This window comes from Pipistrellus hanaki (genome assembly GCF_964339955.1).
Source record: "Pipistrellus hanaki genome assembly, chromosome: 10".
NCBI lineage: Eukaryota > Metazoa > Chordata > Mammalia > Chiroptera > Vespertilionidae > Pipistrellus > Pipistrellus hanaki.
In genome coordinates this window covers 8511495-8539272 of record NC_140512.1, presented here as the reverse complement: position 1 = coordinate 8539272, position 27778 = coordinate 8511495, and the positions used below count along the sequence as shown (strand labels likewise).

Below are 27778 nucleotides of genomic sequence, written 5' to 3'. Positions count from 1 at the left end.
CTCTCCTTGCCTGTATTAACTGTGACCGAGCATCCTGGAGATCCTGGGGGGGGGGGCGCGCGCTGCGTGCTCATATTTACCTGACATTTATGGAATCATTCCGAGTTGAGGGCTGTGCTGCGTGCTGTCCCCCAGAGGGAGCGGTGCTGACATAGAGCATGCAGCATTTAGTACGATGGGGCGTGAAATGCCAGAACAGCTTTTCTCCCCGCCACTTTCAGGGCTGGTCTACAAAAGCTCTGTGATATGGCGCCTGTGACAGGGGGCTTAGCTATAGGCTGGACCACTGAACATACCTGTTTTGTGACCCAAATCTTTTCTTAGAATGACTTCTAGAGAATGTCACAGGACATTAGGGTTCAAAGCTTCTTGGCACAGCACCACCCAGAATATTCTACATAATCATCATGATGGGGAACCCAGGTGATGGCTCAGATGCAAGGGCGGCAGCATGAAGCCCGAGGCTTCCTTGCAGGTGCAGGGGACTCGTTCTCGGCCGCAGGGCTGCAGCAATACAGCGCCTATCCAGGTATTTTCTAGGGAGTTAACAGGTGACAAGGTTTCCATTTGGCATTTAAGCCTTTTACGTGTCATCTCCCATTTTCCAAGGCCACAAGATGACACAAGTTCTGTGAACATTTACCTCAAACCCTTTCTTAAGCGTATTTTCAAGTTTGGGAGTGGCACCCAAGGTTTATCTTTAGTTTATCCCTAACACTGTCTTACTGTTCTTAGGTTGGAAAAATTCTGTTATTAGGAAACTACTAATTCCCATGAAAGGAAGGCAAAATCATCTGATGCTGAGGATAACTAGGTGTGCTTCCATGTCCTAGCTCTAGGTGACTGGATCTCACACTTTATTTTTATTTATTTTTATTTTTTAAATATATTTTTATTGATTTTTCAGAGAGAGGAAGAGAGAGGGATAGAAAGCTAGAAACATCGATGCGAGGGAATCATCTCTCAGCTGCCTCTTGCACACCCCCTACTGGGGATGTACCCGCAACCAAGGTACATGCCCTTGACCGGAATCGAACCCGGGACCTTTCAGTCCGCAGGCCGACGCTCTATCCACTGAGCCAAACAGGTCCCGCTGGGTCTCACACTTTAGATTAGAATCCTCTCAATGGCTGGTAATGCTCAGACTGCTGGGCTCTGATACTCTTCTGGGTTAGCAGGTGTCCAGTGGGGCCTGGTAGTCTGCATTTCTACTAAGTTTCGGTGCGTGTGGGGGGGGAGGGAGATCGGTTAGGGAAACACTTTTCCACACTGAACACAGCAACGGGAAACTAGTGATCCCTACAAGGAGGATATGATTTACAGTAAATCATGAAAACCTTTGAAATAGTCCTGAACACTGGATGCAAGTCTCACATTCACAGTCCCGTTTTCCTTTCCACTGAAAACAGTGCGGAGAGGGAAGAGGGGAAGCAAAGGCTGAGACTGCTGTGATTATATCCCTTTTGTAGCAGCATTGCCCTTAAGCCTACTCTCTCTTCAGGGTCAACATTTCCTGGTCCACTCTCCTAAAAGGTAGGGGAGTAAAAGGAGCAGGGTTAGGGGCTAGGGGTGGGGACAGGACGGAAAGGGTATATCCTCCATTTCCTCTTTGCCTCCAGGGGCAAAGCTTTTCCTTTCACTTGCTGGTTTGAAAGCAGCTGGGTGCTATTCCACCCTAGTCCAGCAGAGGGCGAGTGAGATTAGCATTCCTTTCTGGCCCCCTCCTCTCCCCTCCCCCCAGCCCTACAAAGCAATGGCATCACCTGACACACCCCCTGCTGAATTTCTTGCCAGTGGAGCAGTGGTTCCCAACAGGGGGCACATGCCCCATGGGGGGCAATCTGATTTTTAAGGGGGGGCAATTAGAGATTTCTTATGGTCCTAGGGCCTCATATATAGTATATAAACATATATTGTGACATATTTATACATTTCAGTTCTCTATTATGTTTTGAAACTACTATTTTTTCCTATCACTTCATATTATTATTTTTAAAACAATTTCTTAGTGATTTCCTCCTCAGTACTTCAACTGTCCTTTCTTATATTTTTCTCTTTCATGGATGTCATGTTCTTTGGAAGCTTGTTTAGACCAAGTTAATGGCCTTTTAGGGTTGCTCCATGTGAATAGGAGTTCACTTTTTGAATAATAAGAATTACATGTCTCGGGGCGTTTTACAGACGGTTAGGCGGGGCATGGCCAAAAACAGGTTGGGAACCACTGTCCTAGTGTGAAATCTCCCTACTAAGAAGTTACTCTGTGAAGAGAAATGTCTGGCTTGGCACCCAAGCACTGCAAACTTTCCATTCCTGATTTATATCAATGTTATATATCATGATGATAAGAATATAAATAATGAGAGAAGCTCATCTCTATTAAGTGCTTATCACATGCCACTTTTCTGATCTTTTTACATGCATGAAAAGATTTAATCTTTACAACAGCTGTGTTAGAAAAACTGGGCCATCGCTGCCATTTTATAGATGAGGAAAAGTGTTTCCTTTCACTTGCTGGTGTGAAGCAGAAAGTTAAGTATACGTCACCGTAGTTAGTATACAGCTAGGAAGCAGAAAGTTAAGAATACATCACCATAGTTAGCTAGTTATTAATAAAGAAAAGAGCAAAGGGACCGTTGTTGAGCTTCCCCAGATGCTACAGCTTCACACTCCCCGTAGGAAACCACCGTCCATTCCCCTAAAGTGGCCCTGATTCAAACTCTTCATGGTCTTAGCATGTATGTTAATCCTTCACAATCGTGGTTACTTAACCTATAAAAATAGACTGATTTGAGGATTAAGTTGTCTAAATTCTTCATAAAGTTACACAAATACTAGCTTTTACTGTTTCATGGCACATCAGCAAGTTTCTAGACAGAAAGGTCTGGGAAAACCATGTAGGAGTAGAATCCTTCTGGCCTTATGGCCCAGAGGCAGGACTAAGAGGCAAGCTCACCTGGAGACCGACAAAACCTGCAATGATCACTGGCTCCCCTGCCCAACAGAAGCATCAAACTCACTCATTTCACTGCTTACAACCATGGCTACTTAGAGCCTGACCATGTGCTTCTCCACATCATAGCAACACAGGGCTTCAAAGTCATAGGGAATTTCACCCCCCGCACCCCAGGCCTCGGGGCCCCTGCTGGAAGCATTTCCCATAGGACAAGAATGAGTGTTCAGCCACTGTTAGGAGCACTAAAAGGATGCTTCCAAGTCTTTAATGTTTTTCAAAACTGGTCTGATAGATACATGGAACGATCCACCCACCCACCCATCAGTGTTTACTAAGCATCCACCATGTTCTCGTCTTTTGACCTCAGCCTTGACCCCAGTCTCAGCTCTGCCACTACAATGGAGCATATGGGGCATGTGGGGACTACAAGATAATGGCCAATCCTTCATCTCACGCCAGAGCAAATTCCCAGGGTTCCCCAACTCCTTCCTTTCATAGGCTCCAAAATAAGCTTCTCTGGATACTGATTTTAGAAGACTGTACTGCATTTGAAGGTTAACTTAGGAAGAATGGATTTCTTGGGAATGTTAGGTTTTCCTATTAAGATTAAGAAATGGCTCTTAATGAACTTAACTCTTCCTTGAGATATACTGATTTTAATAATTGAGATCTAGATGATCAGGCCACTCTCTCATGGGTTCTTTTTAAACCAAGCATGTAAGAAACAAACAATTAGTAATGACGAACAAAAAGAAACAAAACCATAGCTGAAGAGCAGTTTCCCCTCCACCCTGTCTTCCTCCCGGGCCTCCTTCCCACACCCTGTTCAACTGATCCATCGAAATGGAAGAACACTTACTCAGGGCTGTCTGGATGTCCCTTTCTCCATTTTTCACTTCTGTTAAAAATCCTTTCAAGAATTTGAGACCTCTAAAACAAAAAAGAGGAAGAAATGTTAGTTTCAAAATCCACTCCTGCTAAATAGGTAGAAAGCAGCGGCAGAGCCCGGCTTGCAGCAGGTGGCCACAAATCTAACGGCTACCACGTTGGAGAGTACGGCTTGCACAAGTGCAGCACAGGCCTCTAAGTCAGGTTCCAGTAATCTCCTGGGCTTGGCAGGCAGCAGACTGAGCCACGGCAGTCCTTTCCGATGTCTCTGTGTCCCCTCCAGCTTGCTCTGGCCCTCCTCAGCTGGATGGCTAAACAGGGGTTTTCAAAATGTGCTCTCAGGGCCGGCAGCTTCAGCAACACTTGGGAACTTGCCAAAAAGGAAAATTCTGAGGCCCATTCCACACTTACTGAGTCAGAAACTGGGATTGGGGTGGAGCAACTATGTTTTTAACAAGCGCTCCAGGAGGCTCTGATGTCCCTAGAGTTTGTGATCCACTGACTTAATGCAAAACCAGCCAACTTTATCATGCTTTAATCTTATGTATACTATTAATATTAACAATGTTTATCAACATCAAGAGGAAGGCAAAACAACAAAACAGATATGGTGTTTTATTCATTAGAGCTTCTGGAAAAGGCTATGCAAGTAGGCAGGGCATCCACTCGGTAGCCTCCTTTCCATTACAACTGCTTCGCTGAGTGTTAAGTGCGGCCCCATCCAGCAGCCTCACCTCTTCAGCCACAAGAGGGCTTCCGTAGCCGAGTTCCTCACCCGGGCTACGTCAGCCTCCACTTCGTGCAGCACTATCTTCTGGAGGGTGGTAAACTCTTCCTTGTTGGTTATATACTTCTGATTCACTTTCTGCAGGAAAAGCAGGGAAGCACTTTAAGTTCAAAATGCTAGAGCCACCAAGAGAATCAGTATAGTACTGAGACTTTAAAAAAAATTTAAATATAATTTATTGATTTTTTACAGAGATGAAGGGAGAGGGCTACAGAGTTAGAAACACTGATGAGAGAGAAACATCGATCAGTTGCCTCCCCCACTGGGGATGTGCCAACAAGGTACATGCCCTTGACCAGAATTGAACCTGGGACCCTTCAGCCTGCAGGCTGACGCTCTATCCACCGAGCCAAACCTGTCAGGGAGTACTGAGACTTTTGAGTTTGTCAAGCAGGCCTCTTGAGAAATAAAAATAAATGCAACCTCTCTATTACTTTCTTCCTTATGTTTTCAGGATTTGCTTATTATTATTATTATTATTATTTTGAGAATTAAGCTGAATTACATAGTTAGTCTCAGCGTTTTAAAGTACTATTTTTATAGTATTTTTTTTTTCTCCCCAGAACCTTCCTAACAGCTGTCCTATACTTTCTATTCTGAGATCAAATGCAACAATCATCTATTTCTGAATGGAATTTCACGCACTATTTCCTCCTAGTATGGAGTCTCCCCAGAGACAAGTTGGTATATTCACCTTAATATTTCCAACAAGATCCATTTTAACAGGAGCAAACACTGTAGGGCCAAGTTTGTCTAAAAGGAAAAATTAAAAACATCTTTGAAAAAGCAATATTTTCAAGTGGAAACTTTTTATAGTAACAATCAATTTAGCAGGTTTTCTCCCCCCCCCCCCCCCCCCGCTAAAAATACCAAACCAAACCAAAACAAAACCCTTATAGTTTTTGCTTTTAAATCCTTTTCTAAACATAAACTTCAAAGACATATGGGATACTATCATCATCTTTTTCTATTGTGCTATCCTGAGGTGAGTAACTATAATAAGGTCCTAAATGGCAGGGGAGGATAATCCTATAAACTCTGAATACATATTGCAATCCTTAGGGCTATCCTACCCAATGTGGTGGCCATTATATTTGTGGCCACTTAGTGCTTGCAATTAGCTAGTCCAAACTAAAGTGTATTGTCAGTGTAAAATATTGTATATACCAGACTTCAAAGATTTAGTGCCAAAAAGGAATGCAAAATTTCTCATTAATGATTTTTAAAAATATTGATTACATGTTGAAATAATATTTTGAATATATGAGGTTAGGCAAAATAAATTATAAAAATTAATTTTATCTGTTTTATTTTACTAGTTAATGTACCTGCTAGAAAATTGAAAATCACATATGTGGTTGAAATATTTCAGTTGGACAAGAACAACTAAAAAAATAACACAATTGGGTAGAGCTAAAAAGCCAAATGAGAAAATATAATAAAATTCTAAAAAATACTTGATAGATCCAAAAGAAAGGCAGGAACAAAGATAGGTAGTTAAAAAGCCAAAGAGGAAGTAAAATTGAATACTAAAAAAATAATATTAATTGCTTAGAAGTCAAGAAAGTGTGAAAAAGGAACAAAGAACAGATAGGACAAATAGAAAATAAATAGCAAGATGGTAGAAACAAATAATAAGATAGTAGATTTATATTCATCCAAACAATGCAATTCACTACATTAACAAAGCACAGGGGGGAAAAAAACAACACCTGATAATTTCAATAAAACAGAAAATATAATTTAAAATTAACTCATTCATGATTATAAAAACTTAATGCACAAAAGTCAGTGGTATCTATGTGTTATCAACGAACAACAGGAAAATGGAATCGTTTTTACAAAAGCATGAAAACTGTTAAAATTTAAAATTTATTCCTAACAAAAGATGTATAAGACCTCTATACTAAAAAAGTGATTCAAACATTGTGAAAATAACAAATACTTGAGTAAATGGAGAGATACAGCATGCTCAAGCATTAGAAGACTCAATGTTTAAGATACATGTCAGTTCCCTCCTAATTGGCTTAGACTCAATGTAATCTTAATAAAAATATCAACAGGCTTTTTCATAGAACTGAAAAGCTAAAACTTATGTAGACATGCAAAAGACCTAAAATTGCCAAAACAATCATGAAAAAGAACAAAATGGGAAGAGTTACATTATTGAATTTCAAGCCTTACTGTAAATGCACAGCAATTAGGACATGGAGGTATTGGCATAAGAAAAACCAAATAGACCACTGGCAGAAGAGAGGGTCCAGAAAAAGACTCATGCTTACTAGGTCAATTGGTTTTCAGCAAAGCTGCCAAAGTAATGTAAAAGGGGGAAAAGTGGCTATTCAACAAATGGTTCTTGAACAACCAGATATAATAATAATAAAAAGAATCTCAACACTTACTTCACACTATACACAAAAACTAATTCCAAGATGACTTACAGAGGGAAACAAAGTCAAAATCAAAAGTAAGACTATAGAAGATGACATGGAGAATAGCTTCATAATCTTGGGGGTAGGTAAATATTTCTAGGACACTGAAAGCACTAACTATAAAATAGGGGTGTCGAACTCAATCAGAGAAGGGGCCAAAATCTAAAATCCAGCCTAAATCGTGGGCCGAATGGTTTACTGAACAGTCATAAACTGACAATGTCATAAACTGACAGCGGAGTGCAGTGATGACAGCGCGGTGCGGGCCACATTGCAAGGCCTGGCGGGCTGGATTTGGCCCGCGGGCCTTGTGTTTGACATATGTGCTATAAAAGGAAGAAAACAGATAAATTGGATTTCATGAAAATTAAAAACTCTGCTCTTCAAAAGACATCAGTAAGAAACGGGGCAGCTATAGTCTGGGGAAAAATACTCATAATGTGTATGTTTATACCGCAATGTTACTCAAAATATATAAAGAACTCTTATGTGTCAGTAATAAAAAGAAAATTAACCTTTTAAAAATGGATTACAGCCCTAGCCGGTTTGGCTCAGCGGACTGAAGGGTCCCAGGTTCGATTCCGGTCAAGGGCACATGCCTGGATTGCAGATTCGCTCCCCAGTAGGGGGTGTGGAATAGGCAGCTGATCAATGATTCTCTCTCATCGTTGATGTTTCTATCTCTCTCCCCCTCTCCCTTTCTCTCTGAAATCAATAAAAATATATTTAAAAATAAAAAAATAAAAATGGATTGAAGATTTAAATAGACGTCATAGTGTAAGAAATAGCAAAAACCAATAATTACATGAAAAAGTGCTTAACATCATTAGTCATCAGAGAAATGCAAATTAAAGCCACAACAGGATACCACTAGACACAGGAACGGCCAAAACCAAAAACGCTGACACCACCAAGTGTCTGTGAAGATGTGACACAAACAGAAGACTCACACGCTGCGGCTGGAAGTGTACAACTGAGCAAGCAGCCTTTATAGAGCTAAACATGCGAACACTCCTTGGCACTGGCTCGAGAGAAAGGAAAACATATGCCCACTGACACAAAAATGTTCAGGGCAATTTCACTTACAATAGCCTCAAACAAGAAACCACCCAAACGTCCATCAACAGGAAAATGAATAAACAAATGGTTAATTCACTTAATAAAATACTATTCAGCAATAAAAAGAAATGAACTGTTGACACATGTAACAAGGGTGAAAACATTGAGAGAGAAAGCCCGATGCAAAAGGGTTATAACATGACTTCATAGACATGGGATTTTAGACCAGGTGAAACTAATCCATGGTGATAGGAAGCAGGAAAATGGTGACAGACTGGGGACTGACTGGCAGAGGGAATATTCTGGGTGATGAAAACATCCTTTGTCTTGACAGGGATGCAGATTACATAAGTAGGTGCATTTGTCAAAACTCACTGGGATCATAACACTTAAGTTCTATGCAAGCTATACCCCAATTTAAAAAAAGATGTCTAGGTTATAGTCATATAACCAATTTCAACACATTAGCGATTTCTGATACTATTGACTCTATAAAAATAAAGTAAATAAAATTTGAACTTAACAAAAATTATAGCTATAATTTTTTTATCTTTGAAAAACCGTTTTAACTGGTAAGCATTTTTTTCATAATATCAATGGATTTGAAGGTCTATTACTCAATGACTTTCACTTTCATTTTAAATTACGATTTCTAGAAAACAGAATTCTCCTTTCTCATGACACTTCTTGGAGGTCACCATTTAGTCACGATTAGAAAAGAAATGGGAATATGCAATAATGCTTCAGGTCATGCAGTTTTAACTGTATGTGGCTGGTGCCATGAAGAGGGTCATCTCACTGTCCACACAGTTCAAATCTCGATGCAATATAACAGCTGTGAGACAGAGTCTAGAGACTAATAAATTTAAGGAAATGCAGCAACCTTACCCAACACTGGAACCACAGCATAACATGACTCCAGGAATGCTTCTGTGGGAATGCCACTGTCTTCCAGAAGTTCAATATCACTAAAGCTAAGCCATGTGGTGATAAGGAGGAGGAAAGAATGCAAAAGAGTTAGCACCCTCTGCAGTTCGGAGGCAGTCATGAAAACAGCTGCCCTCTACAGGGAAGTCATTTGGCCAGATTTTACACATATGCCAAGTGTTTGTGTTTCTATTACAACACAGTCTAAATACAACGTCATTTTCCAAAGCTAACCATCAAAGCAAATTACAATTAGTCTCTAGAGTATGCTCTCACAATCCAGTTCCTTCTCATCCACTGCTTCAGACACAGTTAACAGTAAATCAGACCAGTTCTCTATGCTAGAACACACCATCACCTGAAGGGAATCCCAGCATTGACCTCCCAGAAGGCATCCACCTCCAGTGATGTTAGAGAACAGATACCTGGTGTTCATGGTACTGAAGAAAGTCGGGATAACTTCTTGGCCTTCTTCCCAGGGGGATTCCGGAGAGCTACTTGAGGAGTTTGATTCGGGCTGGGCCAAGTTGTCATGATTTTCCAAGTTTTCCTCTCCATCTTCCTTCATTATTTCACCTTGTACTGCAGAGTAGAAGATACTTATTATTAATCCATTATTTATTATAAAAACTTATATATACTCATTGCAGAACATTTTTAAAGCACAAAAGCACACAGAAATGAAGATCAGTGACATTCTATATACAGACACACATACTATATATACATGTACACACACAAAATTAGGTTTAAATATATGTAGATTTGTATCTTGATTGTTTTCTTTAAAAAAAAAATACATTTTATTAATATTGTACAAAGAGGAAGGGAGAGGGAAGGAGAGTTAGAAACATTGATGAGAGAGAAACATCAATCAGCTGCCTCCTGCACACGCCCTACTGGGGTACATACCCTTGACTGGAATCGAACCTGGGATCCCTGAGTCCGCAGGCCGAAGCCAAACCAGTTAGGTGTTTTCATCAATGTATCAAAAAATACTTTCATTATCATTGAATACTCTTCAAAACATAATTCTAATGACCATGTAAAATTGCACCATGTGGGGGGCATTTAGGTAGTTTCTAAAATTTTATTAGAAATAGTCACTCCTCGTTATTCATATATTCTGGATTTGTAAGTTTGCCTACTTGCTAAAGTTTATTTGTAACCCTAAAACCAATGGTTACAGCACTTCTGCAGTCATTTGTGGACATGTGCTGAGTGGTGAAAAATTGAGTCACCTGACATATATGTTTCCAGCTAAGGTTAAACAAGTGACACTCTGCCTTCTTATTTCAGCTCCCATACTGTACGCACGTGTTTCTTTGGTGCCACATTTTGTGCATTTTTGTGTTCTTTGCTGCTGATTTCACTGTTTAAAAGGGCCCCCAAGTATAGTGCTGTCTGTGATGTGCCTTATGGAGAAAATGCCTATGTTAACTAAGCTTGACTCAAGTATGCGCTGTAGAGCTACTGGCCATGGGTTCAATGTTACTGAATCAACAATATATAGTACACAAGGTGTTTTGAAACAGAAACACAAACAAGTGTTGATCAGTGGATAAAAATGTTGTCAACTGAAGCTTGCAGGACCCTAACTCTGAATCTCCCCTTGGAGCATGGTTCAGTATTTGCTAATTCAGTGTCTGCAATGGTTTTACAGAACGTAACTACCATGAATAATGAGAATTAACTGTGATGTCATAAACAACATCCTTGTGAACAGAGATTTGTCCTTAAATCTGACTACTGCCCATAGACAAATTCCTAGAAATAAAATACTGGGGCAAACAACAATACTGTTTCCATAGAAATTTTCCTGTCTTTATTATTTACTTAAGGGACAAGACTTCAGTGATATGTGGGTCATCTGCCTTACATTAACTGTTATGAAAATATATCTTCTTTTCTAAACCCAGCTCATCTGGAAAAATGGAGTCTGATTTCAAGAGAAATGAGAAGGACAGTTTAAAAATTTTTTATTTTTATTTTTAAAATATTAAAACTTATAACACAATTAAAAGCTCTACTACTGTTGTCTCGGACTGATCCAAAGTTGGTTTAGGGTAGAGCCAATGGCATTAGTAAATTTGAAAGGGCAGCATTGGAACTGCAGGCTATGACCTGAAATGTGGGACTTCGGCTTGAACACAGAGAAGGCCGGGGAAAACCCGATGTGGTTGGTGAATTCTGACATACTCAGGGCTCCCCAGAAACCAGGAAGATGGAAACCTGAACTGCCATAACTTCTCACACTCCTCAGTCTGACGTCACGGTCTAAGTTCAAAGGACTTCGAGATTCAGGGTGGAAAGCCCATGAAATACTTGTGCTCTCTAAAAGGTTAGTGCAGGCAGCTGTGCTCACTGCAGCCCATGAACGTCACGGCCAAGATCGGTGAGTGGGACAATCCCTCTTTTCTCTGCCACTCTGCACCGGTGAGATGGACGGCAGAATGTTGGCTGACAAGGACCTGTTACCCGCTAATGCTAATTCACTGCCTCAGGAGCTACCGAGGACACTGTCTTGTGCTCAATTCCCACCACGTGTCCCATCAGGGCTAATGGACAAAACCCCCAACATCCTAAGGTTCAAGGGCTCACTTCAGACTTTAAGTTCGTCTTTACCTGTTATATTATCATCTATATTTTCTTCCCTTGACATGCTGCAATTGATCTCTGCAGATTTCAGATACAAGGAGCTCTTGTTTTTCATTGGGATTTCTTCATCGTCATTTATTTCGTTATTTAAAGATCCATTTTCACAATTGTTTAACTCCATTTGCCTGAGAATTTTTTTTTTTAAAAAGAAAAAGAGCAGAAGGTCTAATTATTTGGTCAGAAATAGATTGTCTAGGTAGATCTGATTCTGAGGGATGGGGGAAGGGTTTACATTGATTGAAAAACAGAATTGTTAAATCAGCCAAATCTCTCACCCCTTCCCTATGAGGGGAGCAGGCCAGTCTCCAGGCTGAAGGTGAGAACTCACAGCCAGCCATGGCTCTTCTCACACCTCCAGGGACTCAAACTCCCTGCTCCCCGCCTGCAACAGGAGACAGTCATTGACAGGGCTCTGGTTTCCAACTAGCTTTCTGCAGGGACCGAACTTAACACTTTTTTTCTCTCAGTTCCCAAAACCATTGGCCATTTCCCTGTGTTTGCCTAGCAGGTAACTGTCTAGAAGCCACATGCTGTGATCAGGGCAGAACAAACATCCCTGCCAAGTATGTGTGACAGATAAAACTTCGGAGGACAGGCAACATCCTGAGGTTCTGCTGCTCCTCAAGGAAACAGAAGGCAATTTAACATACAAAGTGGAACACCCTACTCTGTTAAAGGGACAATCATAACATCTTACTATAAGAGATAAGGATGAGCTAAATTTGAAGAAAAAAATTTTCTTCTAATAAAAATAAAGGGAAAGGGTCCAACCTACAGGATGACCCCAAGAAATTTTTATTTTCTAAAAAATATCATATTTCAACTTAGTAATGAAAAATATGCTATACTAAGGAAATACCTCAAAAGAAAAAAATGATAAAGATGTTTTTAGCAGAAATAAATATTTAGGTTAGAAGAAAATTTTTAACAATCAAATTGGGACTAATCCAGTATTAAAGAAGCAAACAATATATATAAAGAGGTAAAATATTAAATAATAATTTTAAAGGACACATATACTAAATAAAAATTTGGGAATGCTTATATCAAATAATATAAGTAAAGATCCCAACTAGTAGGAACGTAACTATCAATATGTAAATGTGTCCTTTTTTTAAACCAAAGCAGCCTTTGGAGGAAGAAATAGTTTAGTTTTTGACGTTACGTTCCTTTTTCAATCTGTAAAGCCACCTAGGATTTATATTTTTATGTTAAAAACAATAGCACTGTCCTTCCCAGTTTAAAGCGCACTTGAGTCTAAGCCCAGCTCCTCCACAAGAGGCGGTGCCCACCCACAGTGCACCGGGGAGATGGCAAGTTTCCTGCGGTGATGGTAATGAGCAGGCCAGGGGAGTCCCTGCGGAATGCAAGGTCTGCAACCAACTGCTTCAGGCTCACCCAAACGAGGGCAACTGGGTACTGTTTCCTTCAGTATCATCTCAAATCATGAGGAAAATCATGATCAAAATATCCTTATTTTTAAAAAACAAAGAATAACAATATATATATATATATATATAACTTTTAGAAAGAAGAAAACAAACAAACAAAGAAGTTACTGTACCTTTCCAATGAATTATGAATCGGTACAATTGGATGTTTCATCTTTAAAAGAAGCAAAGAGATGAACGTTTACATGTTAAACTTCCAACAGAGCATTTTTAGTTTTGTCACATATGAAAGTGATAAATATGACCTTCACATGCAGTGGCCCGATTTCAGAACAATTTTAGATCCTCCTAAAAGAAGGGAGTCATTCTTCCCAGCCAGCCCCTCATATTTATTCAAACAGGTACCCAAATGTCTAAGGAAAAGGAGGGTGGCCTTTTGAAGGACCTAATTATCAGAGCCAAACCCTTGGTGGTTGACTTCCTTACACTTGCAGTTACTCTCATTAAACATTAATAAATACCAAGCTCTGATGCGGTTCTGAATGAAACCTGCCCTTAAGGTAACTGCACTGTGGAGTGAGGTTAAAATACAGGTGGGCAGAGTTCTCAGCCCAACTGAGGGATTCAGGGAAGGAGATTAAATCTTGAGGGTTGGATGGGAGCTAACCAGGAAAGACAGGGGAGAGGCATTCTTGGCACTGGGGAGTAGCTCTGAGATGGGGGGAGCTACCAGCAGTTAACACGGTTGAGCCAGGTAATGACAGCCAGAGAGGCTGGGATGGGGAAGGGGCTGAGCAGTTCTGACTTCACCCTGTAGGCAGTGAGGGAGCCCTGCAAGGTCTGGTAGGGTGGCCAATTTACACGGCATGAAGAGAACTACTGGCCAGCTGCCTGGGACGGTCGCGCTGAAGGCGACTGTAGAAGGCTACCACCAATCTTAGGGATGTTCACTGGACATGAGGCTGGAGAGAGAGGCTGGCTTCAGAGACAAGTTCAGGTGGTGAAACTGCCAAGAATGGACATGGGGAATTGAGGGCAGACGTAAAAGTGGACATAAAGGAAAGTCCGCTAAGAAAGTCTTTATCTGCCAACAAAGAGTAATGGAGACCATAGCCCGGTACATCACTTTCTTAACATTTCAACTTTTCATTAATCCCGCTGAGCAGAGAAGGCTTTCACCTTGCTGGACTTGAGCGCGGCCAGCTGCGGCGACCCTGGGGGCGTGTGGCAGAGCAGCTCGGAGGTGAAGGCTGCGTTTGCAATCTGCATGCATTCTTCCAAAGTCTTCAGGAAAGTATTGCACGTTGATTTCAGCAGCGTTCCCACATCGATTCCCTCCTGCCAAACAACCAGAGTGGAGACTCCTTTACCGTGCACAACAGCAGCAGCCCCACTGAGGAATGTCCTTAGGCTTTATCCACAGCCATAATAATAATACTACCATTCCCGTCTATTCTGCAGGACGAACGTGTACATCAGTTATAAAATAAGAGGACTGAGTCCAATTTATCTATGGACCGTACACGAGCCGTACCCTCAATCTGACCCTTCCCAGCCACCCGCTGCTCCAGCTGAGAGCAACAACTTCATTCAACTCAGCAACTCGCTAAGCCAGCACCGTGCCAGGTGCTGGGCACAGAGCCCTGGTTCCAGGCCACAGGGGTGGCAGCCGTGACACAGGGAACCACAGAGATCGTAGACCGGTGGGGTCATTGGAAAAATGTCTCCTGTGGCCCGAGTGAAAATGAGGTTGTAAAACAGAAGCATTAGAAACCGCAAACAACACGCTGTTGGCTTTCAGAATGGGTTTTCTGGCTTTCCACTCAGATGAGTCTAAGGTTTCAGCAACTGGAATTCTTTTGAAAAGCTAATCATTTTCCCTCCAAGTTATTTTACAGTGTGTTTTTCCTCTGGACATTGGCACCAATGTGTTATTCAGAAATTGAGGTCACATCCTGACTAGAGAGTGCAGTGACCACATCCTCATAGTGTTAAAGCAACCAGACTGGCCCAGGATGGAGTCCCTCATGTGACACCTCATGTCAGAAAACCAAAAACGTAACCAAGTCCCTCTGCTGGGCTGGCCCAGAAGAGCATCGCAGACACTGCCAGATGTCTCCTGTGGGGCACCCTGCTCTGTTCTAGACCATAAACAGCCCAAGAACAGGGCTGAAATGTTTTTTTTTTTTTTTTTAATTTTATTAATATATTGTATTGAATTTTTACAGAGAGGAAGAGAGAGGGATAGTTAGAAACATCGATGAGAGAGAATCATCGACAAGCTGCCTCTTGCACACCCCGTACTGGGGATGTGCCCGCAACCAAGGTACATGCCCCTGACCGGAATCGAACCCGGGACCCTTCAGTCCGTAGAGCGACGCTCTATCCAGTGAGCCAAACCGGTTTCGGCTGAAATGGTTTTTATGGTGCCTCTCTCCTTCCCTTATCCAGCACAGTGTCATGTACAAAACAGGCAGTTCCAAATGTTTGCAATTACTTAATTAATCCTGAATTCATCCTAGGAAGGAAACCTATCTGCGTCCGTAGGCTGAAATGCACATATCTGTTCTCTCTGTTAAATTCTACTTTATTTTCTCTAGAAATAGTAAAATCCAAGACTCAGGGATGAAGTGAGAGTGAGCATCACCTAAAAACAACGCCTGGTGCGGCTTCGCATGCGGCGCAGAGCAATCAGGTTTTACCTCAGAACTGGACGCACCAGTTGTGGTCGCTTCTTTCGTTTTTCCCACTTGCTGAACAAGGAGGTCACAGTAGAGTCTTAGTTCTGACATTTTGGTTTTCAAGTTTTCAGTGTTTTCAGCAAACTCTACAAATAAAAAGATGACAATGTATGTCATTATCAGAATGAATACACGATGTACTAGTATACAGATCATGGAATATATAACCTACGTCTGAAGTCAGGTGTTTACAGTGTGGCTTGCAGACAGGAGAAGGCATGGGAGCAAAGAAAACAGAAGAGGAGATGGCCAGTCTTGGGAAATAACCCACGTTATTTCTGGAGCCAGCATATCGCCTGGTCAGCAGTACAGGGAGAAGGAGACTGCATACTCCTGACCCACCAGTGTCAGAACTGGGAGCAGGGTCCAGGTTCAGAGTTCCAGTCTCAGTTCTACCAGTTTTCCTGGGTGTAAAATGGGGCCACAGCCCTCTGCCTGCTACCACGGTGCACAGAACTGGGCAACGGTGTTCTGTAATGTGCAATTACCACTAATGAGGTGGCTCGTTAATCCCGAGGACCGGTCCAGCACGCCGCCCGTCACCGCTAATAGCACCCTCTGTGCACCTGCTGCTCCTTTATTAGCTCGGCACTCCAGCCACCCTGGTGCTGAGGGCTCAGCAACAGTCATTACCGCCTGTTTCCGCCTCCATAAAAATGCTGCACGTTCCCACCGGATCTGAGTCAGAGCTGACAGTGTCTAGAATTTACTCCCGATTTAGCATGCAAAAGCACCAACAAAGCGGCTGCTTCTCTGCGTCCACTGGAAGAGGGAAGCGCATCTGCCACATCTGTCGTGAGAAAGGTCTCCTGAGACACTTTTCCCAGAGGCTCTCCTCTCCCCGGCATACGCGAGACCCAGTCCAGAAAGAAAGTTGTGTCCTGCTTCTCAGACCTAATGATGGCGAGTTAATGAGCACTGAGCAGCAGCAACCTGACAATTAAGCATCCATCCGGCCCCCCTTCCCCCCAACCAGGGACAGGGAGGGGAACGGGTGCCCCTGCAGGAAGCACCCTGGTCCCAGGCTTCTCTGGCTCAGCTACTCTTTACCAAAGGTGAGCTCTGCCAGACGGGGTACCACGGGGCTTCAGTCTCACTAATGCTTGTGGTAATCCTACTGTAGGTCACTTCCTTTTTGTAAAACATTAGGAAGTTGAGGCTCCGAGGGACTAAGTGACCTGGGCCAAGGTCACAAAGCCAGGAACCTACCTGCAAAGCCATGATTTGCATTCAGTTGTATCTGGCTCCAAAGCCTGCACTCTTTCTGCTTTGACATGCTGAGTGTTGGATAGAGACCAGGGTTTGTTTGTTTTTGCATTTAGAGCCGATTTATTATATAGAAAAGCCTCTTTCATATTTTTCATACAGAGAAATATATGGTTCATTCCTTTAGTTTTCAGTTGTCCTTTCAAACCTGTTTCTTTAAAGCCTATTGACATCTGAATTGGGATCCCTTAGGTGTTGTAGCAATAAATGTATTAGAGTTCTGTGATTGCAGGAAGCCTAAGCTAGTTCACAGCTGACAGACAGGCAGCCCTGGAACAAGCGGATCTTGTGTTTCCTGCCATAGAGACTGAGCTCTCAGGTGTCCGGATATTGTATTTTCCCAGTTACCAGGTCCAAGAGACTGACTTTTTGGGGAAGTGGCAGCATTTGAAAATGTTGACAGGGTCCCCAGTTTTGAAGGTCATGGCATCCATGGCTTCTGTGAGGTTGCACTTAACCAATGGTTTTTAAATATATATATATTTTTATTGATCTCAGAGATAGAAACATCAATGATGAGAGAGAAACATTGATCGGCTGCCTCTTGCACACCTCTCACTGGGAATTGGGCCTGCACCCCAGGCATGTGCCCTGGCCGGGAATGAAACTGACCTCCTGGCTCTGTTTAATGCCACTGTATTGGGCATCATCTGCATGACACAAAAAACTGGCTAGGTGGTCAGAAGCAAGATAACAGATATGGGGCCCAGAGATGACAGTGGGTGATTCCCACGGCTCTCAGACCAGAGGACAATCAGTACTTGCCTTTCTCCTTCTGGGTCCTACTGTCGGTCAGGCAAGCCTTGGCTGAGCCCAGGGCCACCAGCCACCGCTGTCTCTCAGCCACACTTCTGGCTTTCAGGTAGAAATACTGTTCCCCAGGGATGATCAGGTCCATGCGTGTGTTATCTACGGAATGAACTTGGAGCAAAGCAGAGGGAGGTCAGAAACCCAGAAGAACCCTACCTGGGAACCTCCCCCCACCCACCTTTCTGAGCTCAACTGGTGCCGGTCACTGGAGTCTGCTTCTAAGAGGAAGCCAGCCCCACCACCTTGTCCAGCTCTTCATCTCATCTGACCTCCACTGATGGGGTGGGAAAACCCTGCAACTGGCTCCTAGGTAACACACTGAGATTCCGGTCTAAAAGACAGCCATCCAATTCTTCTTAGGATCTGTTATCAGAATAGAGAGGGCATCTCTCCTTTGGCTGGTGTGTGTGAAATATGCTGCTTGCATGCCAACAACTAAGAGGGCACTCTATCTTCTTGTGTTTACTGGAGAGTGACCAAGAACACAATGTTTCCTTTGCCTCTTCCCTTCCCAAGTCAGATCCAAAGTGTGAGAGTTCCCTCAGAGCCCTCACAAGGAGAAACAAGCAAACTGCACTCTCCTTTACCCACCACGCACCAGCCCCCAAACCAAAAATTCCCTTCTCATCTCTTTCTCCTCTAGCCTGCTCTGAGCCACATCTCACAGTTCCCAAAACCAAGAACTGAAGGCTATTTGTAGGTCTGTTGGCATTTGCTTGTTTTGAGTATGTGGTGGTGGTGAGAAGAGCTGTGACTTGCAGTGTTAGATGCTGCAGTAAACGGATTTAAATAAATACGCTTTGCAAACAGCCACGGGCGCCAGGTGGGCAGGTGACTAAGGAAGGAGCACTAGGTGTGTGGTCAGGCCCACTGCTCTCCTTTATCTTGATGAACTTTTAACTAACCGCCTGGTAAACACTGGCTGCAGTTTTAGGTCTTACTGCAGAGCTTTCTTTTGGGACATAACACTATGTATTTTCGTCTGTAATAGGAGAAGCAGAGAAAGGCACGGAGAGACCAGAGCTTTCTTATTTTGGGGGTTGGGGGGAACAGGAGGAAAAATAAAACCTCCAACGCCCTTGCCTCCTCACCTTGGATCTCACAGACCGCCATCTGGATGCTCCCTTTGCAGCCTTTCCAGGCGTCTTCAGGAGAGTCGTAATAGGACAATATCCCGCCACAGAGAAGGAACCACCGAGGCTGCCAACCTGGAAGCAGAAGAAGGGCTTGGTCTGAGGTGCCTCCCAGGGCACAGGAATAGGACCTGACAGGATGTGTCCCCGCACCAAGGAACTGACATTCCAGGGGAAACTGAGGGAAGAAGTAGGTTAGGAAAGACCAGTATGTTTGATCACATTGAATAAAATCAAATTAACCCACAGAAGCATATGTTTTTAGTCACATAACATATAGAAAAAGTCTGGAAGGATCAGCAACAAATATTGTGATGATTCTCCAGGTAATAGGATTAGCAATGTTTTTTTATTCCCCTCTCCCCCCAAATATACTACTAATAATCTGTGATTTTCAATTGCTTCCTATACATTATTATGATCACACACTTGTTTTTCTCCCTTCTGGTTAAGAAAATTATCCCAAACTTAGAAATGAGGCAAAAAATTATGCTGCCTTTTAACATCATACAGATGTTAAGAAGCCTGCCAGGGTCCTATGACCTCCAGGAGAAGTTAACTTTGGCTCACTAGTTGGTATTGAGCCACTGAAATGGAGTAATCTTAAAACATTCCAGGGCTTAACCACTACATTGGGGAATTTCGGGGGACAGACCATATTTGGTAGCAGTAGGTATCTTATCCATCCTTGTTACAACCTGCACACTAGTCAGAGCAAACTCCTGTGCTGTCCTGCTGCTGGGCTCCCCTCGGGCTGGGTCTCCAATGTCACCCTGCATCTCTGCATCGGACCGCAGCCTCCTCCGCCAGGTGTACTTTCCTCTCTGACATGCCATTGCCCTTTAGGGATGTATTTCTTTACCGGGACTCTTATGTGGCCGGGGCAGCCCCGGAGAAGGTGGCAGAAGCTCTGAGCTGAGCCCCAGGGGCTGCTCAGGTACAATCCCTTGGGGATTGATTCATACAAACCGGGTGCCTAAGACATTAACCGACGTCAAAATGGTGTCAATTTATCACATTATAACAGATGAATGAGGTGCCCCAGCCTAAGATCATGGTACAGGGACAACACATATGTAATCACGAGGCTAAAGGGTCAGCACCAAATCTAAGCTCAGCGCAGGAGTTAGGTGGCAGCTGAAATGTTCCACTCACTGTTTACTTCATCAGGTCTGCTTTTTACATATTTACTTTTTTATTAAATTTATTGGGATGTCATCGGTTAATAAAATCACATAGGTTTCAAGGATACAACTTGAAAATACATCTACGTACTGTATATTGTATTTGTGTTCACTACCCGAAGTCAAATCTCCTGTCTGCTTTTCTAGGATCAGAAAACTCAGGCCTGCCAAGTTACCATGTCTCTCACCTTCGTAAACAAAGCTGGTTAATACTAACTCTCAACATTCACCCTCCAGTAGTTCATAGCAGTCACTGAAACATCCTGCCGTACAAGCCTTTCTCAGCAAAGAGAAGTAATCCTTCCTAAAGCTATAGCTTACGCTGGTCTCATTATTTTCTTTATAATGAATGTACGCAGCCCTGTGGCCTTATCTCAATGTAAGTCAGTTACTGGCTGGCGAATCTCTTGGGATCAACTCATTAATTTTTATTTCAGAAGGTGATGATTCCCAACCTTGACTACAAATTCTATGGAAACTCTAATTTGAAAGCTACTGTTCTTTGCACAAAGAGTACAACCCAGGAAACTACAGGGATCATCAGACTCTGTCAGGATGCAGAGAATCGGCACTCCCGGCTCAGACACTAATGGTGATGTTTTGGCCCTGTGCAAGAGAACCCAGATATTTACATCTTAGGCCTCCTCCCCTCACTGAGACAGAAGAAACAACTCCTGAGATTTGGAAGAGAACTTTGAAATCACCTAGTCCAACCAGCACATTTATAGATAAGAAACCAATTCCAGGTAGATTAACTGACCTACCTGAGAAATAGAAAAGGACTTTGAAATGACCCCATCCAACCAGCTTCCTTTACAGATAAGGAAACCAATCCCTATACACACAGGAAGGTCACACAGGAAGTACACAGCAGATTTGGGAAGAAACCTGTGTCTTTCTAAACTGCTACAGAGATGGCATGATCATCCCCAAGCCCCAGTTCTAGAATACTGACCTTGTATAGAAGAGTCACATCTTCTCACCTACAGTTCAACCACCATGATTTTTGAGCAGGAATTGAGGATACACTCAATTTTATTAAATTTAGAACCCCATCTGTATTAGGGTTCTCCAGAGAAACAGAACCAATAGCACGTATGTATGTCTCTATTGCTGTCACTATATTTACATATTTGTTATAAAGAATTGGCTCCTGTAATGTTGGAGGCTGAGAAATCCCAAGATCTGCAATCAGCAAGCTAGAGACTCAGGAGGGCCGATGGGTAATTCCAGTCCAAGAGATAGCAGGCCTGGGGCCCCTGAAGGACCAGTGTTTCCATCCGATCAAAAAGCAGGGAGAGATGAATGTTTCAGCTCAGGCGAAGGCAGGAAAGGTTCCCCTTTAGCCTTTTTGTTCAATTTAGGTCTTTGATTGGATGAGACCCATTCACATTAGGGAAAGCAGTCTACTTTACTGGATCTCCCAATTCAAACGTCATTCTCATCCAGAGACACCCGCATAGATAACTCCCAGCGTGATGTCTGGCCAAATGTCTGGGCACCTTCTGGCTCAGGCAAGTCGACACATAATATTAACCACCACACACTAAGGATTTTAAGATATATCATTATTTCACGTGTCACAGGAAAGAAAAAAATAACCTGCATAAGCCATAGTGAAACATTGAGGCTAAGCTGCTTCCTGACTTCAGAGTATTAAAATGTGTGTGTGTGGGGGGGAGTCTAAAAATTTTCCAGCCGGTGTGCCTCAGTAGTTGAGCATTGTCCCATGAACCAGGAGGTTACAGTTCAATTCCGAGTCAGAGCACATGTCCCGGTTAATGTCTGTCTGCCTGTCTCTCTCCTTCCCTCAAATCAATAAAAACCTTTTTTTTCCCCCAAAAAAGTCTAAAAATTAAGAAAAATAATGTGGTACTAAACTAGGTTTACTTTACAGGAACCTGAAAAATGTTACCGCCCCTTTCCCCTCCGCACCACATACAGAACAGCTGTAGTAAGTTCTGAAAGTAGCTGGTAAACAATTACAGTGACCGAAACAGAAACTTTCCTGTAACAGCTGCAGTATTTATCTCGAAGTTATAATTATGCTAGGGAAGTTCAGTACATTGTGACTGCTGACTGTAGATCAAGCATGTCAAACTTGTTTATTGGCCAGCATTAGCCTTTGAGTTTGACATGCTTGCTGTAGATTGTAATTACAAAAACCATGACAAAGAAAAACTTTTATTTAAAGCACGAAGTTCTTCGAATTTCAGAAGGTATATACGGAGACCACAGAAGTCCCAAACTCATTACATATGTGAGTGTCACTTAAAGACAGAGCCGTGGAGAGTACAGAGTAGCCTGGCGACACAGTGTTCATGGTGTCTAGTCCTGGGAAGCTCACATAGCTCAGGAACGATGAATTAATTGCATGAGAAAAGAGATATGGATGATAAAGAGACCATTAATTCTTAAGTTCATCTGCAATTACCTTGATTATACAGGACGATTAATTTTATGGATCAACTTGACTGGGCTAACTGATGACTAAATAACTGGTAAAGCATTATTTCTAGGTGTATCTGTGCGGGTATCTCTGGGCGAGATTAGCATTAGAATCAGAAAACTGTATAAAAAAGATGGCCCCACAGAGCAGGTGTGCATCACCCACTCCAGATGGGCCTGAGGAGAACAAAAAGGCAGAGTCAGGCCAAACTTATGCTCTGCTAGGAACAGAAGGGAACTTCTTCAACCTGATAAAAGGCATCTACAAAAACCCCACAGGGGACATTACACTTAATGACAAAACACTGGGTGCTTTCCCCCTAGTATAAGGGCAGGTACTAGCCAACGCAGTGGGGTCCAAAATGAAATGAAAGGTATCTAAATTGAAAAGGAAGAAGCAAATCTACCTCTATTAGCAAACATGCTCTTAAATACTAAAACATAAACAAACCCTAAGTGATCCACTAAAAAGTTATTAAAATAATTTAATAAGCTTAACAAGGTTGCAAGATATAAGACCAATACACAAATACCATTATCGGTGGGGTCCCTTCTATGTCCCCATCTGTTACTGGAGGAAGTGGGCAGCTTGGGGTGCTGTGGGAACAAGAATTCCCGTAGGCCCCCATGGGCGGATGAGGTACTGTGAAAAGCTTTATCGATGATGTAAGATTAAGGGACTCTTCCTCCGAAGTCCACCTCCCTCTTCCCACCAAGGAAGAAGTCCCATTTTGTCTTCAGCAGAGTGATAATCAAAGCCACTGCCCAGAGCCTGCTCCATGTTGAAGTCCAGTCCAACATCTGGGTGGATAGCTTGTGTTCCCAGCTGCAGGCCATTGCGTGTGGGTCTGCATGGCCGTGGGCATGGGCCTTCTAGGGCCACATGGGAGGCCAGCATGAGTCACAGAGCAACGAATTCAAGGGCAAGCAAGCAAGAGGAACAAGACTGAGAAAGTGACTTTGGGATTTTAACTAGGAGCTCAAACAATGAATCCTTTAGGATTCCACACATTTGCAGTGGCTTCACCCCTCTAGCCAGCCCATGGTTCCCCAGCTCCACTGACAGACGAGCCTCTTCCCTACGCCACCTTGACTTCACTGCCCATATGCCCGTTCTCCCCTTTGCTGGACACCTTCCTCCAGTGATGTGCGGGAATGGACTGGTGGTGCCCTGGGGAGTGTGAAACTGCAGCTTCCTCGCAAAGCTGCCCGGATGACCAGGCTTATAATGTCTGGCCCTCCCTTTGCTCCTTCCTGTTATTAATATTAGATAGCTAATTGAGACAGTAACAATATCAATTGCATTCCCATACAGTTGGAATGAAAAATTAGAAAATGAAATTAAGCAAATAATTCCATTTATGGTAACATCAATAATTAAAATACTTAGGAATAAACTTAATAAAAGAAGTGTTAATCTTATACTCTGAAAACCAGAAACATTATTCAAAGAGATTAAAGATTTGGAGACTTTATTCCAAAGCTTATTCTTTTCTCACATGGTGCAAATGCCTTTTACTGAATTAACAGGAAATGTTTGCAAGATTTAGGTTTTTTTCCAATGAGTGTAATTTTTTTCAAAACAATGAACTTATATTTGAATCTGAAATGAGATAACTTATGCTAATTTTGCACTATATGTTCTTCCTTTTTCATTCCACATCAGTCATGATTTTAAAAAAATATATATTTTATTGATTTTTCACAGAGAGGAAGGGAGAGAGACAGAGAGCTAGAAACGTCGATGAGGGAGAAACATCGACCAGCTGCCTCTTGCACACCCTCTACTGGGGATGTGCCCACAACCAATGTACATGCCCCTGACCGGAATTGAATCTGGGACCTTTCAGTCCGTATACTGACACTCTACCACTGAGCCAAACCAGTTTTGGCCAGTCATGATTTTTAAATCAAAATTTCTATATAAAGATGTTCTTATTCCTTTAAAGATCCAAACCAAGAGTGCTTACTTGTGAGTCATACTGTCACATCCCTTTTTTTTACTCAATAGTTTTATGATAAGTAGCTCATCCAAATACACCACTAAAAAAAATAAATAAATAAAAATAAAAATAAAAAATTTTAAAATATTTATTTTTTAATTTACACACAATAATAACTTTCTTTTCTGGTGAATAGTCCTGAGTTGTTGTTTTGATAAGCACACAGTTCTCTAACCACCATAATGATCAAGATGCAGAACAATCCCATTATCTTCCCCTCAAAATTCCCTTGTGCTGCTCCTTGTAGTCAAGCTCTGTCTCCACACTTTACCCCAGGCCAACCACTGTTGGGTTTTCATTTTAAATAGAAAATATTTCCTAATTTTCTTACACACTTCCTCTTTGACCCATGGGTTACTTAGAAGTACACTGTTTATTTTTCTAATATTTGGGAATTTCCACATCTTTCTGTCATTGGTTTGTAATTTACTTCTATTAAAGACACAGAACACTCTTTTCAAGGTGGCAGAGTTAAGCTCGTCCAACCCTGATGTTTTAAGTTTCCCCTAGTATCCTTCCCTTCAGGTTAAAGAACTGCTTTAGACATTTCTTTATTACTGTTTTCTTTTACCTAAGGATGCTATTTTATCTTAACTCTTGAAGAGCATTTCATTGAATATAGAATTCTCTGTTGACAATTCTTTTCTTTTAGCACTTTATTAAATACGTTTTTTAAAAATATATTTTTATTAACTTCAGAGAGAGGAAGGGAGAGGAAAGAGAGAGAGAAACATCAATGATGAGAGAGAATCATTGATTGGCTGCCTCCTTCACACCCTGCACTGGGAATCGAGCCCAAAACTCTGGGCATGTGCCCTAAGAATCAAACCATGACCTCCTGGTTCATAGGTCGACACTCAACCACTGAGCCACAATGGCTGGGCTTAAATATGTTAAAAAAAAAAAAAAAATGACTTTAGAGAAGGAGGAAGGGAGAGGGAGAGAAACATCAATGTGAGAGAGAAACATCCATCAGTTGCCTCCCATATGCACCCGAACAAAGGCTCCAATCCACAAACTGGGTATGTGCCCCGACTGGAAATTGAACCAGAGACTTTTCAGTAAATGGGACAACTCAATCAACTGAGCTACACCAGCTAGGGTTTTTCAGAACTTCAAAGATGCTGTTTCACTGTCTCCTGGTCTCCATTTTCTCTGATAAGCAATTCCAGATATTTAAATTATTGTTTCCCTATATGCATTGTGTCTTTGTACTCTTGTTGCTTTTGAGATTTTTACAGTTTTCAGCCGTTTCATTATGATGTGTGTGGGTATTTCTTTCTTTGAGTTTATACTGGTTAGGATTTGCTGAGCAGCTTTAATCTGTAAATTTGTAGTTTTCACCTCATTTGGGAAGTTTTTCAGTACTAGTGTCTTTCTCCTTTCCCCTCCTCCTTTACCCAATGCCAGAATATTAGACCTTTCATTACTGTCCCCCAGATTCCTGTGATTTCATTCTCGTTTTTTATCCCCATTTTTTTTTTCCTCTCTGTTCTTCAGACTGGATAATTTCTATTGATTTATCTTTAAGTTCACTAATTCTTTCTTGTGTCATCTATATTCTACTGAGCCCACGTAGTGAGTTTTTAAAATTTCAAATACCATTCTTTTTAGTTCTAAACTGTCCAGTTCTTTTTAAGTAGTTTATATTTTTCTTCCAAGAATCTCTACCTTTTCATTTGTTTCAAGAGTATTCATCTTTATCATGTTGGTCATTCAAGTTTTGTCTTCCCTCCCAGTCTGCCTGCTATGGTTTACTTTTCAGAATGATCAAATTGTTGCTTTTAGTACTTTGTTCAAAATTTTTAGTTATAATCAGTGGAAAAAGAGGCTACAGTAGGCTTCCTACATCTTTTAAACAGAACACCTAGTAGGATGCCCACTCAGTGACATGTCAGCCAGCGTGCATCCCTCTGCCTGGAAACCCATCCAAGTTCCTCCAAGGCTTTTCCCAATGAGGTGTTAGGGGAAACCAGTTTACAATTGTACTGTAACAGAATAGGAGGACAACATTCACACACTGTAAATTTTTAAAAAATCCATAATGAAATGCTGCTGGAATGCAGAAAAACATGAAAAAGGGCCATTTAAACCCATTTGTAGAAAAGTAAGCCAAAAGTAAAGAAAAAGGTGAAGGCAAGGTGCTTTTTTGTCAACTGAAGGAGTAAAAAAATCATAACCATAATTAAGCAGGTATATTGCTGAAACCAGTTTAGCTCAGTGGATAGAGCGTCGGTCTGCGGACTGAAAGGTCCCAGGTTCGATTCCAATCAAGGGCATGTACATTGGTTGCGGGCACATCCCCTGTAGGGGCTGTGCAGGAGACAGCTGGCCGATGTTTCTCTCTCATCGATGTTTCTAGTTCTCTATCCCTTTCCCTTCCTCTCTGTAAAAAATCAATAAAATATTTTTAAAAAATTAAGCAGGTATAGAAAGGGAGAAGCAAAAGGCGTGAATATGTCCCTAACTTCTTCAGGCTTTAGTTTCTTTTTCTGTAGATTTACAGCATGAGCTTAATAATCTCTAGTGGTCTCTTTTGGCTTTCAAAACCTGAAAACCTATCTAATAAAAGTAACAGGAAACTCAATTCTTTTACAAAACCTATTTCAAAAGATTGTAACTAATGTCAAAAAAATAAAGTGAGATTAAATTTCTTGATAGGATTGATGATCTTTCTGAAGTGATGAGTCAAGACTTAGTTTGTTCACCATAAATTATAGTTACTGTGTTCATACATTATATGGTGGTTATAGTATTATCAATGTTATATACATATGTTAGTAAGTAAAAAAACAAAAGAAAAATTACCACTTTCTTTTCAAGTATTTTTAAAAAATATTTTTGTATTGATTTCAGAGAGAGGGAGGAGAGATAGAAACACCATTGATGAGAGAGACTCATGGACTGACTGCCTCCTGCATGCCTCCTGCTGGGAATGGAGCCTGAAACCATGCTCTTAACCGTGAACTCCTGGTTCATGGGTCAATGCTCAACTACTGAGTCACACTGGCTGGGCAAAACCTACTGTTTCTAATTGAAGCAAAGCATAATGATTGACCCCTGACCTCCACAGCCTTGGTGTTTCCCACTCTCTAGTC

General features: G+C 41.9%; 1 protein-coding gene across 3 annotated transcripts in view; it reads right to left on the bottom strand.

Annotated features, from left to right (window-relative positions):
* PLEKHA8 (pleckstrin homology domain containing A8) overlaps positions 1 to 27778 on the bottom strand; it is a 46702-nt gene that overhangs the window by 9198 nt on the left and 9726 nt on the right. For all 3 annotated transcript variants that reach the window (XM_084896873.1, XM_084896872.1, XM_084896871.1), the window contains 11 exons: positions 19004 to 19120; positions 17868 to 18023; positions 15798 to 15922; positions 14275 to 14433; positions 13269 to 13309; positions 11672 to 11829; positions 9472 to 9628; positions 9008 to 9093; positions 5323 to 5381; positions 4576 to 4706; positions 3813 to 3883 (listed from right to left, as the gene is read on the bottom strand). In XM_084896873.1, the coding sequence (XP_084752999.1) occupies positions 3813 to 3883; positions 4576 to 4706; positions 5323 to 5381; positions 9008 to 9093; positions 9472 to 9628; positions 11672 to 11829; positions 13269 to 13309; positions 14275 to 14433; positions 15798 to 15922; positions 17868 to 18023; positions 19004 to 19025 (1165 nt within the window). In that variant the 5' untranslated portion in view covers positions 19026 to 19120. The remainder of the gene's footprint in view (positions 1 to 3812; positions 3884 to 4575; positions 4707 to 5322; positions 5382 to 9007; positions 9094 to 9471; positions 9629 to 11671; positions 11830 to 13268; positions 13310 to 14274; positions 14434 to 15797; positions 15923 to 17867; positions 18024 to 19003; positions 19121 to 27778) is intronic.